Source organism: Callospermophilus lateralis, chromosome 19, assembly GCF_048772815.1.
Source record: "Callospermophilus lateralis isolate mCalLat2 chromosome 19, mCalLat2.hap1, whole genome shotgun sequence".
Lineage (NCBI taxonomy): Eukaryota > Metazoa > Chordata > Mammalia > Rodentia > Sciuridae > Callospermophilus > Callospermophilus lateralis.
In genome coordinates, this window is record NC_135323.1 from 1,571,506 (window position 1) to 1,589,522 (window position 18,017).

The following is an 18,017-nucleotide window of genomic DNA, read 5'->3' on the forward strand; positions in this document are numbered from 1 at the left end:
GTGTTTTACAGCCTGCGTCGGCCTGGTCTCAATAAATTCCCCAGCATTGTTCTGCCTCTTTAGTTAAGTCTATTGCAAGGAACGTCTAAGAATCTTAAAAGGGACACGCGTAGCCGTTGCAAGGAGATGCGAAGGGAGAGAGCAGAGCCCGGTTCATTCTCTACCACCCCGCGATGAAACGTCTTCCATCTGTGAAGTGCTGGAAGAATCAAGCTCTATTGTTCTGTCCCTTAATGTCTCCATTCAGAGAGAGCTTTAGTCTGGTTTGACCCCACATAGAGCTCACTTTACATCTGAATCCCAACAGGAGCCATTGCTAGGGACCATGGAGTTAGAATCCCAAACGTGAGGCCCGCTGAATCGCGTCTTCTGCTGGGAGGGCGCATCTGACGCCTACAGAAGCAGCCCCCAGCGGCGGGTTTAATCAGGCTCTCTTTACATTTATCGAGGAGATTGGTTCCCAAATGGAAATCAAATCCAAATTTAAATAGGGCATCGGCTGCTTCTCCTTCCAATCCCCGTTTTTCAGAACCCTTTCCTTTCCCTTTCTCTCTCTCTTATTTTTTTTCCTATTTCTTTTTAAAGAAATGTGCCAAGATCCAGTTAGATAGAAATGTGGGCAGACTGCTAATTGTTGAGGAAAGATGAAGCTGACTGTGGCTTTGGTGCTAGGACAGGTAGAGGACACAGCTGCGGTGCTACCAACCCGTCCCCAGCAATCCTCAGCGTGGCCGACGGCCGCCCCTAGTTTCCATGCCTGCGCCAGCGGTGTGTGGGGAAGTGCTGAGAGTGTCTCTCCTGTCGTTCGCAGCGCCCCACGGGCCCTCTTTCACCATCGGAAAGGCCATCTGGCTCCTCTGGGGCCTGGTGTTCAACAACTCTGTGCCTGTCCAGAACCCTAAGGGCACCACCAGCAAGATCATGGTGTCCGTGTGGGCCTTCTTTGCCGTCATCTTCCTGGCCAGTTACACAGCCAATCTGGCTGCCTTCATGATCCAGGAGGAGTTTGTGGACCAAGTGACAGGACTCAGTGACAAGAAGGTAAGGTGGCCTTGCTCTCGTCTCTGTGTCAGGGTGGTCTTAACTGCTGTCCCCAGAAGCAGTGGTCTGAGCACCTGAGGGTCAGCTCACCAGCTCTGAAGGGCTCTGGGGGTGATCTAGAAGCCAGTTTCCCCACCTCCTGATTCTGCCGTCTTCCTGAGGATGCCTCAGTGGGCACTCTCTGACTCAGGAGCACAGAGCAGCTCACACCTCCCAGGGGGCATGACGTGGGGACTGTCCACTGTCCTGGGCCGTGAGAAACTTAGTGTGGAGGGGCTGCTAGGCTGCAGGTACCTCCGAGCTCTGTGACCTTGGAGAACCTCTTATGGACTCCAGCCTTGGACTCCTCGTCTTCAGTACCAAACATTCCACCTCTGAACTCCTGTCGAGGGACACCATCAGCCTCTAGCTCCTCCCCATCATGCAACCAGCTGCCTTCCGGTGACGTTCAGTCAGCTCTTGCAGCTGTCCTGAGATCTCTTCAAGGAACACAAAAGGGCCAGCGAGGGCCCGTGTCCCGTGGCTTCCTCCTTCTCAGACACTCCCCAGAGCTCCCCTGTCCGTGGCCTGCTCCCCCCAAGTCCCCACTGCAATGCAGAGTGTGGCCGGGCTTGAGTGGCCATTCAGAAACACTGGAGGGAAAAGAGGGCACCCTCTCCCGTGGAAGCCCATCTCCACCGGTGAGCTCCGCAGCGTCAGGGCTGCCGCGCTGCGGAGGTGTCCGTTTCCCGCGTGTGAGGATGATTTCTAATCCTCCTCTGTACCCCGCACCCCGACCCTTATGGGTTCCTCCTGAGCACTTATTAATAAAGCAGGTTCAACCCAGTTCTTGGCCCGTGGGGTGGGGGCTGCTGCCGGAAGACCCCCAGCTGAGGCGAGGGGTGTCTGAGGCACCAGGTGAAGCTTGGCATGGGGTCAGGGTGGCTTCCCGCTCGCCCCCTGCCTGCCTGTTCTCTGTGAATTGTGCCGAGGATCAGAGGGAGCTGCGTGTGTGGATGCGCCCATAGCATCCTGCAGACACGGCACTGCCAAGTACTCCATGGCTGTGGGATCCAAACTGCAGTGCCCAGGGGAAGGGACCAGAAGCCCAAGGGGAGCAGGGAGAGCGCTGTCCTGAGAGGCGTTTTGAGAAGGTAGTTGCAGCGTATTTTGCTTTCTGTTGCTCAGGGGGAAAATGTCCCTCGCTTGGTAGTTTTGGATCTGATACGACCACTTGTGGGAAAACTCATTAAGTGCACTAACAATTTTACTGACCTTTGATTTGGAAACACCTAGGGCTGACAATAGATCCTCAGGGGATACAGCTCCGTTTCCCTGCTAGGAGCATTAGAGGCAAACCCATAGCCCTTTTAATTAAATGTTTGCTACAATTAGACGAACAGCAGAATTATTAGAGTAAATAGGCTAACTGTTCCCAGAATATTAATAGCAGATAGACCAAGCAAGTTTGCAAAATGAAGATCTATATAAATGAAATCGCTGTGATACGGCACACAGTGTTTGTTTTGGTCTTTAGTCGTGAGTCCCTGCGTAAGCACTCAGGTTGCTGACACGTTTAAGCCATTAGCGCCTGCAGCGAGTGGAGCATATCTGGAGCCCACTGTGTGTTCCCATGAGCTTGGGTTTGCCTTACAAATAGGAGGATTCGAGGGCAAACGCTCCCCTGGAATGATTAAAGGAAAGTCGGCCCACGGGTGGGGGCCCTTTCCACAGCGTTGGGCACCTCCGCGATGAGGAAAGCCGTCTCTGAGAGGCAGATCCATGTGGTGGCAAGAGCAATGTCGAGTTTGGGGTCAGCCGGGTTCAGACCCCAACCTTGCCATACTGTGGTCCCACGTCTTCCATATGCCCACATCCCCGAGGTTTCGTTTCCTAATAGAGGCAAGATGCTGACACCTTTCCGGCAAGGTCCATGTGAGGATTGAAGGAACCCTCGCGGTACAGCTGGCCCACGGGAGATGACCCTGTCTCAGGGCCACCTCCCCTTGTCCACTTCCTCTCTCATTCCTCTCTCCCTCCTATTCTTCCTCTCCTGTCTCCTCCTCCTCCTCCTCTCCCTCCTCCCCCTCCTCCTCCCCCTCCTCCTCCCCTCCCCTCCCCCCCTCCTCCTCCCCCTCCTCCCCCCCTCCTCCTCCCCCTCCTCCTCCTCCTCCTCCCCTCCTCCCCCCTCCTCCTCCCCTCCTCCTCCTCCCCCTTCTCCTCCCCCTCCTCCTCCTCCTCCCCCTCCTCCACCTCCTCCTCCTCCTCCTCCTCCTCCCCCTCCTCCCCCCTCCTCCTCCTCCTCCCCCTCCTCCCCTCCTCCCCCCCCCTCCTCCTCCTCCCCCTCCTCCCCCCTCCTCCTCCCCTCCTCCCCCCTCCTCCTCCCCGTCATTGTCATTGTCTGATACAAACCATTCCTCACTTCCGGGGCCTGGAGGGCTGTGACAGCCCGTGGAAGGAAGGAATCCAGGGACTTCTGCATGCGTGTTCTTGAGGAGTGCTGCTGCCCTGCACGGTGCCTCCCTGTGCCGCTGCGTGGTCCCGGTCCAGGGCTCCTGTCAGGGAGCCTCCGACCCCGGGCTCCCATCAAGGCTGCCTCTGCCACATACTCACGTCCACCAACACCCGGCTCCTCACCCGCTGAAGACCTTGCTAGAAACAGGGCCACAGGGGCCTGGTGTCCTTAACCATGGACATAGAGACCGAGCGAGGTCTTTAACAACAGTGTGCGGCTTGGGGTTCACAAGAAGAATGGAGGAGCAACCCGATTAATCGCTGCATTTTCCTAAAAGTCTTCTTTCCCTGACCTGTGTCTCTCCCTGTCCACCACCAGCACTTGCCATATTGTTCCCTGGACGACTTCAGATGGGTGCCCATGTTGAAGGGGAAGACTTAGAAAGTGAGGCTGGCTCTCCAACCTGGAGGGCGGCTGGCTTCATTATTGGCCCAACGGCTCTGGATGAAGTCAAGATAGGTTTCCGAGAGGCGTGCGAGATTATCACGTACAGGAGGGCGATGCGTGGCAAGCGGTGGGGACGCAGGTGTGTTTTGAAGCAGTTTTACAATTAACTTCAAAAGGGGTCCTTTGTTTACAGCTAGAGAAACTGAGGCCCAGACTCCTTACTGAGCTGCCCCCAAATAACACAGCTCCACGTGGGAGGAGAGCAGCTGCCCTCGGTTGCCCCCAGCCAGTGCGCAGGAACAGCGAGGGCAGCCTGGAGAGCAGCCAGACCTCCCTGGGCCCTGGTTGATGCTCTCTGTCCTGCAGGCAGGATGGGGACGCTCTGTGCTGCCCTCCCTTCCCTAACACCATGCTCGTTCCTTTCTGTGACACTTGGAGCTCTCTGGGACAAAGTCCCCCTACAGTGGAGCACGGCTGGGCTGCCCGGGACTGCCATGGAGTGCCTTCCACGAGACCTGGACTTGAGAGATGAGACGCCCTACCTGTTTCACTGTAGGCCGGAGCTCTTCCGTGAGCCGTGAAACCAAGAGTTGTACCATTAAAAGCATAATGGATAACACTGGCGTGTATCACGTGTAGAAGAAGGAGTACCGTGGAGTTTTGTGAGCATGGGCACACGTGTGGGTACACACAGGGAAGCAGTGGAGTGTGCTGTGCGTCCTGCCTTAACAAGTCTGTCAGTCTCTGGTCTAGATCCCTGGATCTTGGCCCCGGGCTGAAGTGTGTGTGAAGGATGCTGCTCCCAAAGCCAGAGAACGCCGGAGCATCACAGAGGCTGAGCGTCCGTCTCCGTCACTGTGCCCATCAGGGGCAGGGAAGAAAGCGGGTCTCAAAAGAGCCGAGGCTCCTCTAGGACACGTGCAGAGTGGAGTGAAGGCCACTAGTCAAACAGGCGTCTGTCTGCAGCTCCCCTGGAGGTGGGCGGCAGCGGCAGGGCCAGATCGATGACCACGCCGGGATGCTTGGTCTCAGCGGGGGCAGCTGCAGGCCCAAGGAGCCGGGGAAGGGGCCTCGACTTTTGGTGATGAGCGAGGACGCTGCTTGACCAACTGATTGCAGAGAGCATTTTGCTGCACAGGCGTGCACGCGCACACACACACACACATGCACTCACACTCGATGCAAGGTGTGTTTTGGCAGAGAATCTCATTTGGACAAAGAATGAACCCTCCTCCCAAAGCCACTTCTGGCTGTCTGTTAGGCCTGCCTGATCCAGGGGAAATGATTCTCAACCCCAAATCTAACCAACAGTGGCATGGAGTGTGAGTCTGGGAGAAAGAGCAACGTCGCCGGTCGGGATGACTTGGGCAAAACCGGACACTTCTCAGGCAGTTCTCGGTTCCAGGAAAGGCACGTGGCGCTGGAAGTTGGAGAGGACTCTGAGCGAGTCCTGGAGCCTGGTCTGACGCGGACCCCCTGGGTGTCTCCCCTCTGGGGTCTGCAGCCCCCACCCTCTCTGACGAGGAGGCACTCGGTGGTCTCTGAGGAACGATGGGTGAGGGCCTCCCCGTAGGTTTCAGCTCCAGCCTCGGCTTGCTGGCCATGCAGTCCTGGGCCACGTGACACCGAGCCTCAGCGTCCCCATGTGTAAGTCGGGCCCTCTAAGCCTCGTCCCGCGCAGGACTGTTCTGAGGATCCAGTGACCCCTTCCAGGGCTCCCGGCACAGCACTGGCCCAGCCCAGTCCTCACTCGCGTCTGCCCACTGCCTTCTGGCTCCGGGCTCCATATTCCACAGAAACCTGCAGCCCTGGTCCACGGAGCCCGGACCAGCAGGGCCCCTCTCCACTGGGGGAACGTGGGCAGGGCCAGTGTGAGGCAAAGTGAGCTGCCTCGGGTCCCACAGCTCTCAGTGACACAGGCTGATTTCCCCCAGCAAGCCCGAGCTCACAGCTGTAGCCCTTCCGGTGACATGTCCAGGTGTAGCTGTATTTCTGGGACTCAGAACCAGCTAGTCCTCTTGACCCCCCATCAGGCAGATTCACCTGACCTCTCAAAGCGGAGGACAGACAGCATTCGCCAGGTGGTCAGGGGAGACCATGGACTACGTGCCTTTAGAGGCTCAAGAGCCGTGAAGTCCTGGGCCTCCTCGGAAAGCTGCTGCGTAGAGCCAGCCTGCCCTGTGCCCTGCGTTGTGGTCCCCTGGGCACTCCCTGAGTACAGCCTGTAGAGACGGGTGACTACGGAAGTGAGCAGACGAAGGGCAACAGGGTCACATTCCGGGTAAAAGTCACTACCAGTGGAGTTCAGAGCAGGTGCGATCCGGGGGTCACCTAGAATTTCATCGAAGGTGGAGAAATGAATTGGACTAAAATCATACCTTAATCCTAGCTTGGCCAGCGTTTCCCCAGCCCTGCCCGCCTGCCTGCCTGCCTGGTGTCCTGCTGGTCTATAAGGTCACAGGAAAATGTATCCCGAAGGATATCTACTGCCACCCAGCCAGGTGGGCCCTGTGCTGGGACTGGGGGGAACAACACAGAAACGCAGATGCTGCGTCCATCCCCTGGAGCTCACAGAAGAAGTACGAGGAAAGCACAAAATAAATAACTTTTGCTGTTCTCCACTGATGCATGTGTTTGCCTCCTGGCACCAGGTGCCCTGATTGCTAATCTCCTCTTCCTGTTCTTCTCCCCTCCCCTCTTCCTGCTCCCCTGCTCCCCTCCTGGTCTTCTCTGTCTCCCCTCCCCCTCCAGTTTCAGAGACCTCACGATTATTCTCCACCTTTTCGATTTGGGACGGTGCCTAACGGAAGCACGGAGAGAAACATCCGGAATAACTACCCCTACATGCACCAGTACATGACCAAGTTCAACCAGAAGGGGGTCGAGGACGCCCTGGTCAGCTTGAAGACGGGGTAAGGACAGGAGGCTCCCCTCCGCAGCCCTGCCGCCCTGAACCTCACAGACAGGGCTCCCTGCCGCCCTGGGCTTGTCTGTGCGCTGTGCGTGTGTTCTGGAGAGCGCGGGCCAGGGGAACGCGGGTGGGGGCTGTTCCTGTTGACCTACTGAGCACCACGACTTCCTTCTGAGTTCCCTTAAGTTTAGATGATTTTTTTTTTTTTTTTGGTGGAGCTGGGGATTGAACCCAGGGCCTTGTGCATGCAAGGCAAGCCCTCTACCAGCTGAGCTATATCCCCAGCCCTGAGTTCCCTTAAGGGCAAGCAAACCCACGACACTTTCAAATGCAGAGAACCAGAGGGGTTTCTTAAACTGATAAAGAAGTTGGTCCAACTCTGTGGGATATTCAGCAGAACAGATCTAACAGGGTTGAGACTTTAAAGAGGTGGAAAAGATCTTTACCAGATTTTAGGTAGGAGTTGGGGTTTTGGGGGGGCATGTGGCATACTGATTAGAGCTCTCCTGTAAACTGAAACGATGATATTGATGACAGCAGCCTGCGGTGCAGCTCCGCGGTGGAGCACTCGCCTAGCATGGGGGCGCCCAGGGTGCCACCCCAGCACCCCGTGAAGTGGAGGACACGGGCGGGGAAGGAGAAGGGAAACAAAGGAACACAATGAGGACTCCAATCACATCTCTAGAGGTGCAGCTAGCATTCCCGGGCACCCCTTGGCATTTTAAGGTGCCACCCAGACTCAGCCCATGAGGCTATAGAGAGAGGTGGGCATGTGGTTGGAGTTAAGGTTTTGGAGGCAGCACAACGGGCCCCTGCTCTCGACCTGCCATGTGACCTTGGACGATTATTGAATTGTTCTGAGCCTCATACATAAAGCAGGAAGAGTAATAGGACTTAATTCCCAAGGATTTCTGTAGGATTAAACGAGAAACATTGATAGAAAGCCTTTTGGGCAGTGTCTGGCACAAAGACAGCACTTAATCGTAAGCATTGTCATTTGTTGTTTGATTAAATTCTCTTCCGTGGATCTTCCAAAAGTCAGGGACGTGTGAAATACAATTTAGAAGGAATTCCATTAAAGATGATTTCAGTTTAAGTGAGGGAGTTGTTTAATGAGAGAAGTTTTGATTATCTAGAAAATTAACTTTTATAGAAATATGAGCCGGGAGAGATTCCTGAGCCTGAAAGGTGGCCACAGAGCCTTCTCCCGCTGCTCACTGAAGGACCTCGTCCTCCTGGGCTGGCCTACAGGCCCCCACAGGCTGCGCTGCCATATAATAACTCTAAGCCATCCAGCGGGACCTCTGCATAGCTCCCCAGGGGTTTTGGCAGAGAGCGCTGGGTCCTCTCAGCCTCTGCCTGGACTCTCTTTGGTATCTCAGCAAAGGCTGGGAGCGCATGATTCCCCAACTCATTCGCATGCTGCTCATTCTGCCTTATAATGCTTAAAAAAACTATTAAATAAAAAACATTAAGAAAAGTGCAAAACATTTGCAGATACCAAGTACATGGCTTGACGGCTTTGCACAAACTGATCACCCAGGTCACTGCTCTCCAGAAATGCCCCCCACCCGCTCCCTCTTCCCTTCTGCCACCAACCGTCCTTACTCTACAGCCAGAGGTTGCTTTTCCCATTATTTTAATGGAGGTAAAATCGTACAGTTTGTTCTCTACTTGTCTCCTTTAGCTCCGTTCTGTGTGTGAGGTTGTCACCTCCTAGGGCCTCCGTCCCGTTACTGTGTGGAACTCCAGGTTGAGCCTCCCCCAGGTGCAGCTGTGTTCTCATCTGGATGAGCCCTTCCTCGGGTGCAGCCTGTCCAGGGCTGTGAGGGACAGTGCTCCTAAGGGCCTGCTCGCCCTGTGTTTGTTGCCCAAGCAGGTTCAGTTCCCTAGGTACCCACCTCAGCCTGCCTAGCGGGACTGTGGGGCATGATGTTTTCAACCTGAGAGAGATCAGAAAAGACAGGTTTTGGGTGACTTTCCAGCTCAGCCATGGGTGTGGGACGTCCCCCCCCCCCCCGCTTAGGTCTTTTCATCAATATCTATATTGTTGCTCTGCACAGAACACAATGTACATGGCAGTGGTTGGAATTGGTGGTTGAAAGTCTGGCTGGCTCCCTCTTTGTTCATTTATCACTCAGAACACAAAATGGGTTGTTTTCTTTCTTTTTCATTTTTTTCTACATATAATACAAAAAATTTTAGCGAATTGGAGTCCATCCCTGGCTATAAATTGTACAGATTGTTTTCTGGAAGCCATATAATAATTATGGCATCCATCTCGCCACACTTGGGCAGACGGCGGTTCACTCAGCGCTCCATCTCCTGCGTGAGGGATGGCTGCTTTGGTTTGCACTGCTCCCTGAAACCCAGAAGCTGGAGCTCACTGTATAGAGTCTTTACAAAAGAGCCACTAACTCAACACACCCTTGGGGTGAGCAGGGCAGTCTCGACCTGGGCATCCAGGTTCAGTGGGGCTAATGCTGGGAAAAACGTATGCATTTTTGACAGGCTCCTGGTTAATTAAATAAATTTCTGAATACATAATATATTTATGTGATTTCAAAAATCAAAAAGCATATAAGATGAACAAACTCTTCCTCGTCTGCCTAGAACTCTCTGCTCATGGTAGCGTCTGTCTTCCCAGCGTGTTCTTCCAGATCTTCTACATCAACGCATGATCCTTCTTTGTGTGAGTGTACCGGCTGTCGTTGGCCAGTCCCCTACTAGTGGACATTCAGGTTGTTTCCAGTCTTTCGTTATATCCTTGCATGTGTGCCTCACGTAAAGTAAAACGAATTTCTTAAAACGGGGGTCAAGAGTACACGTAATTGTAAGTCTGACAGATACTGACAACTTCACCTTCAAAGGAAATTCGTATTTAGCGCATCAGTGAGAGAGCTTATTTCTCCCAAAGTCTTTGCCAATGCAGTGCATAATGAACCTTCTAAACTTTTGCTAAGAAAATAGATTAAAAATGTGCTGACACATTTTAATTTCACTTTTTATTATTAGTAAATTTTTTCAATTTTTATACATAATTAAGAATTGCCTGTAATTCCTTTTTTGAGACCTGTCGTTCGTTTTTCGTTTGGTACGCTGGTCTTTTCTCACTAGTTTACGTTTTACAGGAGTAGACCTTTGACTGGTGGCATATTACAAATGGTTTTTCCCAGTTTTCCATTTGTCTTTTGAGCCTACTGATATTTTTTCCGTGTAGGTTTTAATTCTCTTTGTGGTCAAATCTGTCAATCATTTTTATGGACTCTGGACTTTGAGTCATATTTCAAAAGCCTTTCTTCACTCTGAGGCTACAAAATAATTCTCCTGTGCTCCTTTCTATTTTGGTTGCATTTTAACATCTGGAACTCTTCTTGATGTATGACTGGAGATCGTGACTCTAATTCCCCAGATGGTTATGAGAAGGGAACACCAGAGCCACCCTGTAGGACACCCAAGACCCACCACGGGCTGGGTCTGCCCAGTATCCACTCCTCCGAACCTCCGCCTCCCCTCACACCTCGTTTCCTTTATAAACGTTGCTTATTATGAGATATAACACCACTTACGATAAAGCAACAGTGGAATGAACTTCCGCTTAAAGTAAAAGTCTTCACTTTCCTTCCTCACATACAGCATTTCTAGAAACTTCCATTTCTTTGCCGTTCCGTGTCTCTCCTCCTGAGTTGCCGAACTTCAGGGCATACCCTACAGGGCAGCAGGCCTTGCACCTCAGGCCTTGCACCTCTCCTTCCACCCAGGAGTCTCAGAAATGCCTGCCGTGTGGGAATCCACGTGCTCATCCCACAGGCCCAGGGTTAGGGTTAGCGGGGGCAGAGCCTCCAACACTGAGGGCTTTGGATCAGGTTGAAGGACGGTCCCATCAGTCATGTCACCTCTCTGTTTTCCCACCTCAGAAGTGAAAGGCTGAATTCTCTTACCTCTGAAATAAGTTCTGAGATCCTTTTTATCTGTGTTAAGCACTTATCTGGTCAAGAGCTAGACAAATCCTACGTATAAACGACTATCAGTTCTGCAGAAAAGAGATCTAGAAAAGTGTTCCAAAGAGTGTCTCCAAGCCTGGCCATGGACCAGCTGTCCATGACCTCCTTGTTAATGGTGGAGTCAGGGCCTGGTGCGGGCTTCCTCTCCGCCCACAGAACCTGCCCTCTTCACTAACAAGCACCCCACCCACCTGCTCCAGGTGGCCTGGAGATGAACTTCACCAACAGCTTCATGGGGCGGAGACAAGCAGGTGAAGGGCGGACAAGGCGGACACTTCTCCTTGGAATCCACCAGGGTTTGAAGGAAAGCAGAGAGAAAGTCGGGGCTTAAGTTCCATAATGTACTGGAATTTATAAAAACGAAGTTGTCAGGTAAAGAACAGGAAAAGAGAGCTGGACATGCCAACATGGTCAGAGACAGGACCTTCAGGGACAGCTGATTGGGATGTGGACGCTGCCCAGCCAGAGGAGGAGGAGCTGTTAGTGGCCCCGGATTCTAGAACAGAGTTTTCCAGAGTGCAGCTCAGTCCGAATCCCTGGGCTGCGGATAAAGGTGGCTTATGGAGACCCCTGATCTCCAGGGGGAAGGGGCCCGGAAGTCCCATGCTCTTCAGAGGATTCTGCCGTTCCTGATCAGCTTCCGAGAACATCTGCTCCAGAGGAGGGGACCGCAGCCCAAGCCAGGGGAGACGGGTCGAGACTCACAGGATGACCGAGCTGTGGTCATCCAAAGCCGGTGTTCCCTGGCCATTTGGGCAAGTGGACAAAACCACAAGCTCAGCACTTCTGCCAGATTCAAACTGAAGACTCCTTCAGGAGATGGAGATCCTGAAGCTCAATAAGGCTGACTGATCCCTCAACGGTTTAGCTAAATCATTGTGGGAGCTGGGCTTGCCGCCCACTTGGAAATGCCAGCGAGGCGGCTGGATTTATAGTCAGAGTTCCGGGAATAATTGCAAACTGGAGTGATGTAGTAGGTATGGCATATGATATAAATATACCGAGATGACATGTATCACGTTGTTCGGTGATCTGAGAGCTGATGAGGTGACAGCATCCTCTTTTCTAGCCTCAAAAGGAGCTGGTTCAGGGATACTGGAATCGGAAGACGCAGGTCGACCTGGAGCGTATCAGGATGCTCTTTGAAGGTTAATTGCCACGCCGAGCAAGGTCCTTCAAGGATGCCATCCGGGCAGGGTTTATTTGCTGTATTTATCAGTCAAACAGAATCAAGCATGGATGGTTCATTTGCAGCTGCTGAGTTTGAAAGCAGGCGCAGATACCAGGGCTGGGCGAGCTGTTCTAAATGGACTAGCGTCATCTCCAGAGGAAATCAGATCGACAGTGACCTGGTTTCTAAGATCCACCCCCACACTGCAAATAAAGCTCAAAAATAATTGCTACCTCATGATAGAGTCAGTAAATTTTTTCCTTAATAATAATAATAATAATAATAATAATAATAATAAACCCAGGAAAGCAGAGACATTATTTTTTTGTCCTTGGAATTATTTCCTGTTAAATGCTAATAAAACGATATGAAAGGATTTTTAAGGCTACCCATAAAAGCATTAAAATCAGAAAAACTGAGGGACAGGGAAGGTGGAATGAAGCATGACCATCATTCTCAAACTCAAAAATGGAGAGAGAAGGAAAGGAAGAGGAAGGAAGGAAACTGGAAGGAAATACATCAAAACGTGACAGAGAGAGTGCTAGGTGACTGGGTGATGGTTCTCCTGTTTTATATATGATTTCTCAGCCACACGAATATCCCTTATACTAACATAAGTGTCTTCTGAGCATAAGTCTTCATTTCTTTCTGCATCTCATATTTGTTGACGTGTCTATACAGTTTACATAAGTTGGATCAGTGTTTGTACAAATCTGTCCTTTGCTCTTTTCCATGAAATCTATACAATTCTCTGAGCTAATTTCCACAATTAACCACTAAGTGCTATTTTATTGAGTCTTAGGAATATTAATTAATATTAATTAATCATAGGAATAGTAATCAGCTTTGTGGTGCTTTGACTAGCTTTGAAGGGCACTACAAGAAGTAGCTCTTTTCCCAGAGCTTTCTGATACTGCTCTTGCAAGGCGGTTTGTGGAGAATTGACATTTTATGTCATGGGGCAGACTTCTGCACCGTGAACAATGTTGTTTGCTTCGGTTGAAGGCATGCTTTCATCTGTGGACAACACAATTCTTTTAATTACTCATAGTTTGCTTTCTGCTTGGGCTGCTACATAATTCAGAGCGTAATTTGTGATTCTCCTTCAGCAGTTGTGGGAGCATACAGCCCGAAAGTGTTTACCGACTTCCCCTAAAGCCTCAGACACTGTTCCACCTCGGGATTTGTTTAACTCGAATTGCTTCATCCATATGTTTAAACCTCATTGTATTCCATCTTGTGTAAGCTTCCTGGGTTATTTAGGGAACGGAGGGAGGTATTTCTAACGCACAGGGAACACTCATTGGAAGTTGACCTACGGCAGCTGCTGTTCGGAATAGTCTACTTGCCTTATCTCATCTAACTCTGATAACAACCCCCTTAGACGTGGCTATCATGATTTCTCCGCAATCAAGGAAAAAAGCATTAGGAGATTAAACAGGGGTCTCTGTCTGTCTTGTGCCATAACCCGTGCTTTGAATCATCAGTGTGACCTTCCTGGAGCGCCACAATTAGACTTTCTAACGGCCCACGGGTGCTAATTTTTGTCCATATTTTAACTTTAAAATGTCTCTTTTTTTTCTTTGAGAGCTTTGATACTGTTTTAAAAGGGGCATTATTTCTCCTTCCCGTGAGAAGAGGGATGGGAAAACGCGTTCCTTATATTGAGAACAGGGCAGGGGCAGGGGCTCTCACAGCCTGCACCCTGTGATCTCATTTGGTCCCGACTCAGCCCGCCTGTCCCTTGTGTGGAGGAGCACACTGAGGCTCAGGGGGCCGCTGCTGCTCATCCACACGACTGCCGAGAGGCAGAGCCCACGTGCAAATCCAGAGCCCGCATCTCTGTGGAGCCACAGTGTGCTAGCCCTCTGCTTGTCCCGAGAGAGGATCGTTCCAAGAGGGTGGCACCTGCTTGTTACAGGGTAGCAGGACCTGCAGCAGGAAAACCCGGTGCTCTTGACCACCCACAGCGCAGATTCGGTGCGTCCTTTCTTCCCAGAGTTGAAACCATCTGCAAGTCTCTATGGGCCCAGGTGCCACAGTGTCCACCTGGATGAAGCACGGGCCTCGGTGTTCCTTTGCCAGTTCTTGCCCCAGCAGCTGTGGGAACTTCCTGTGCCCTGGGCTAGCTTGGGCTACCCAGGGCACCTAGCCCAGGCCGAGACACTGTTCGTAGCTGGCGGCCAGTGTTTGGGCCAGCCTCAAGCAGCGGCCTCCCTGGCAGCCCAGCTCCTTCCCTGTGGAGGAAGGCCGGGGGAGGAGAGGCGCTCGGGCTGTGCACCCTCAGACCTCCCCGCTGTGGAGATGGCCCGGGCAGCCATTGCAGCCTGCCACGGCCAGCGGGCGCACAGACAGAAGTGTACTCTGGCAGGTTCTGGAGGCCAGAAGTCCAGAATCAACGTGTCCCCGGGGCCATGCTCCCACCAAGGACTCTGGGAAAGAATGCCTTCCTGCTCCTGGTGGCTCCAGGTGCTCCTTGGCTTGTGGCCATCTCTCTCTGACCTCCCTGTCCGCAGGGTCTTCCTCCTCGAAGTACCTGTCCTTCTTCCTGGGATGCCGTCCTTGGGCTCAGGGTGGATTCCATTTCTCCTCAGCCTTGCTTCTTTTCATTTGCATATATCCATGTCCACACAGACTTATAACACTCTATTCCATGGGACGACGTCCACTCTGAAGTGTGTGGAGGGTTGGTTTCCAGCTGACACGTTCCGAAGCCCTCCCACTCTGTGGGTCTTGTGCCTTCCTGTTCTCCTGGGCTGCTGGGAAGAATCCACAGCCGTCTGTCTGCATCACAGTTGGTTCAAACATTTTCCTCTTGCTGGAGTTTGTTTTTGGTCAGGGGAGGGTTTTCAGTTGCATGGATGTGTTAAAATTTTTAAATGAATCCTCTGTGCCCCTCTGCAAGTAGTTCTCTAGGAGCAAGAGCAAGAAGTAGAATTTCGAGGTCAGAATACTCATATTTTGTTAAATAGTTTTCTAGTCCACCGATGGATGGAATTGCAACTCCCATTCTGAGTGCTTATGTTTGAGTGGATTTCTGGTGCCTCTTGGTGCAGAGCGTGGACTTTGGAGTGAACTGTGCCTGGCTTCGATCCTGGCTCAGGTTCCGGCCAGCTGTGTGGTCTTTGGCAAATTAAACAGTCTCTCTATTTCCCACATCTGGGAAACCCTGTCTCCTTTGAGAATCAGACAAGATGACTCAGGAAAAGTGCCTGCATTCTGTCCGTCATACAATAGGGCTGGACCAACACCAGGGTTTTGACAGATATTGATTCTTTTCTCCTCTTTCACTTCCTTGCTTCCTGGTCTTCAGGATTCCCCGGCCCTGGGTCCTGGTGCATGACAACTTTGGCAGATCAAGCCATTACGAGCAGCATGGGGGGCTTCAAGGCTTAGCACGCTGGATTCGAATTCCCTGTCCACGAATGTCCAGCTGAACGACCCTGGACAAGTTCATCAACCCCTCAGACTGCACTCTTCCCTTTCCTACCCCCTTCTCCTTATGGTTCCTGCCCTTAGGGGTGTGCCGGGAAGGGGGTTATGAGATAGGCAGGCAGAGAGCGCAGTGTCGGGAGGCAGTAAAAAAGTCTGAGCAGATTGCAGCAGGTGGTTAGCTCAGGCCTCCGCCCTGGAGAAATATAATCCAAGGAGCTCCGTGAAGGATTCACATTCCAGAAGCATCCAGACTCCTCCTCGGTCAGAACAAGAGTGTGGCGTGAAGAAAGACGGGGTCTGCCTAGCGCCTATCACTCGCCCTCAGATTCCTGGTGGTGACGGTGACTTTGTCCAGCCAGCCATAGACGAGCCAGAGGTCATGTCTTCCCCCCAGCTCCCCTGACCTGGCTTCCCACCTTTGGGCTTGCCCTAGGAAGCCCATGGGGCATCTTGGGGTGCATTGCCTTGGTGGGTGGCCGACTGGTCTAGAATCACTCACTTGGTGGCACAAGAGATTTCTGGGCTTCAGCTTCCTTATCTAAAAATTCATGGGCAGGTTACGTGATCCCTCTGCTCTCCGGACACAGTCAGCTGGGATGCCATGCTAGGTCTAACGGAAACGAGGCAGAGAGCCGCTGCGTCGTTTCAGTCCCTCCCACTAAGTCAGCAGGTGGGGTGCAGCCTCGGTGCCCTTGTCCTGGGCTCACCCCACACCCCACCGACTCTCGCCTCTTCCTGCCTCTGGACTCTTGCTGTGTGTCCACACCCTCCTGCCTTCCTCTCCCTCTCTGGGCCCTACTCTCTCTCCTTCTCCGTCCCTTCTCCTCCTTTGACTTCTTGCTCTCTCCTCCTGGGTCTCTCTCCACCATGTCTTCCTGCCTCACCCCGTCCCCGTCCCATCTGGGCCTGTTCTGCCTCCCTCATTCCCTCCCCACTTCTTTCCTCTCCGTGTCTCTGTCCTACAAAATCGCTCAGGATTTTGTTTTAAAAAAAATCCACCATCATTTTCCCCCCAATCCACAGTGAACATTACTGTTGAAATCAGCAACACAAATTAAACCAGCAGCGGCTAAAAGCACACAGGGTGAAATTTGTTATTGACTAAAAATCCATAGACAACTCGAGTCTTCTTGGCTAATTTTCTGTCTCTGCCTGGTTTTGGCCCAGGAGAATCGGACTTGGTGGAAGTAATGACTACAAAGGGAAACTCACGATGGCAGAAGGTATAAATCAGTAAAATGCGTTGTGATCCAAATGCTGATCAATGAATCAAATCTTTATGGAATTTAAGCACGAGAAGAATCGATTCCAGTAAAAATACTTTTAAAAAACTGGAAACAATTTAACTAGGCGGTGCAAGACCTTGATCTGGGAATTAAGTTGGCTTGGTGCAGGGAGCTCTTGGAAGTGCCCCTTGGTGGAAACGACTCAGTGTCGGCGTGGTTCTGCTTCTCGAGCTCCCACTCACAGACTCAGTCAAAATATGATTGGAGGTCACTTTCTGAAAGGCAGAGTGAGACCATACTGTGTGGTGGCAGACGAGTCTCTGTGCAGGCTGAGGGTCTCCCCACGTAGACAGTTTCAAGGCTGTCATGCCTCAGTGACCCCTCCCCACAGTGACATTGTCACTATCAAAAAATTCCCCTGGACTTCACCAGGGTCCACAATAGCAAACACCCTTGTGTCCGTTTCAGTGCATCCAACAGCCAGCCCTGCGGGAAGAATGGAGACCAGAGAGGTCCTATGGACTGGGCCCTGTTCACAGGGCCGGCCCAGGGGGCCTGGACTCCCTGCCCGCTCCACAGTTGCCCAAGTGGCTTGGCTGGCCTGGATAATCTAGTTCTCTTCCTAGCAAGGCTTTGACATGACCTAAAAAAATGCATTCAGTTATCATCAAAGAGATGTTTCATTTGCAGTCACACTTGAGACTAGACCTCCGCACCACACACCATACACACACGCACACGCACACGACCGTCGGCACTCGGGTTTCATTAATTCTTCAGAACAAGTCGATGTCTTGTTAAAGGCTTCTTGAATGTTAATGAATGAATAATTAACTTTAACTATATAATTAGCCTTTAAATGTGCCGAGCCCCCCAGAGAGGATCTGGAAACACGCACAAGGAGGTGATGAGCTAAAACCGGAAACTTTTGATCAGGAAATGTCAGGCCTCTTGACAATACGAGTCCCTGTCCCTGAAGAGGCCACGGCTTGACGCTGGGACCTGGTCTTCCCTGGTGCATGGAAATCCAGGTCCACCCACAGGCAGCCTTGGGGCTGGGAGTGGACTTCAAGGGCACCCTCAGGTCCAGCAGGGACTTGGACCTGTTGCGTGACAAGGTCAGACACACAGACTAAGGAAGCCGTGGCAGCTCTTCAGAGCTCGGAAACTCCAGCAGGAGAGCACCAGGTTCAGGCAGCAGGAGCCCACGTGACACCCCTCCTGGCCTGGCTTCTTTGCAAATTCACAGACACGAGGTCTTACCCCTCTGAATCACCGTCATTTCTAATCACGGGGCTTCCTTGAGGGCCGCTGATGACAGAGGGTGACGGCGCCCACACAGCCTGTG

At 52.2% G+C, this 18,017-nt stretch overlaps 1 protein-coding gene across 1 annotated transcript in view; it reads left to right on the forward strand.

The window, feature by feature from the left end:
- The window catches only part of Grin2a (glutamate ionotropic receptor NMDA type subunit 2A), a 325,653-nt gene that overhangs the window by 269,738 nt on the left and 37,898 nt on the right, over nucleotides 1-18,017 (forward strand). The window contains exons 8-9 of the mRNA XM_077106022.1: nucleotides 812-1,041; nucleotides 6,674-6,834. Of these exons, the coding sequence (XP_076962137.1) occupies nucleotides 812-1,041; nucleotides 6,674-6,834 (391 nt within the window). The remainder of the gene's footprint in view (nucleotides 1-811; nucleotides 1,042-6,673; nucleotides 6,835-18,017) is intronic.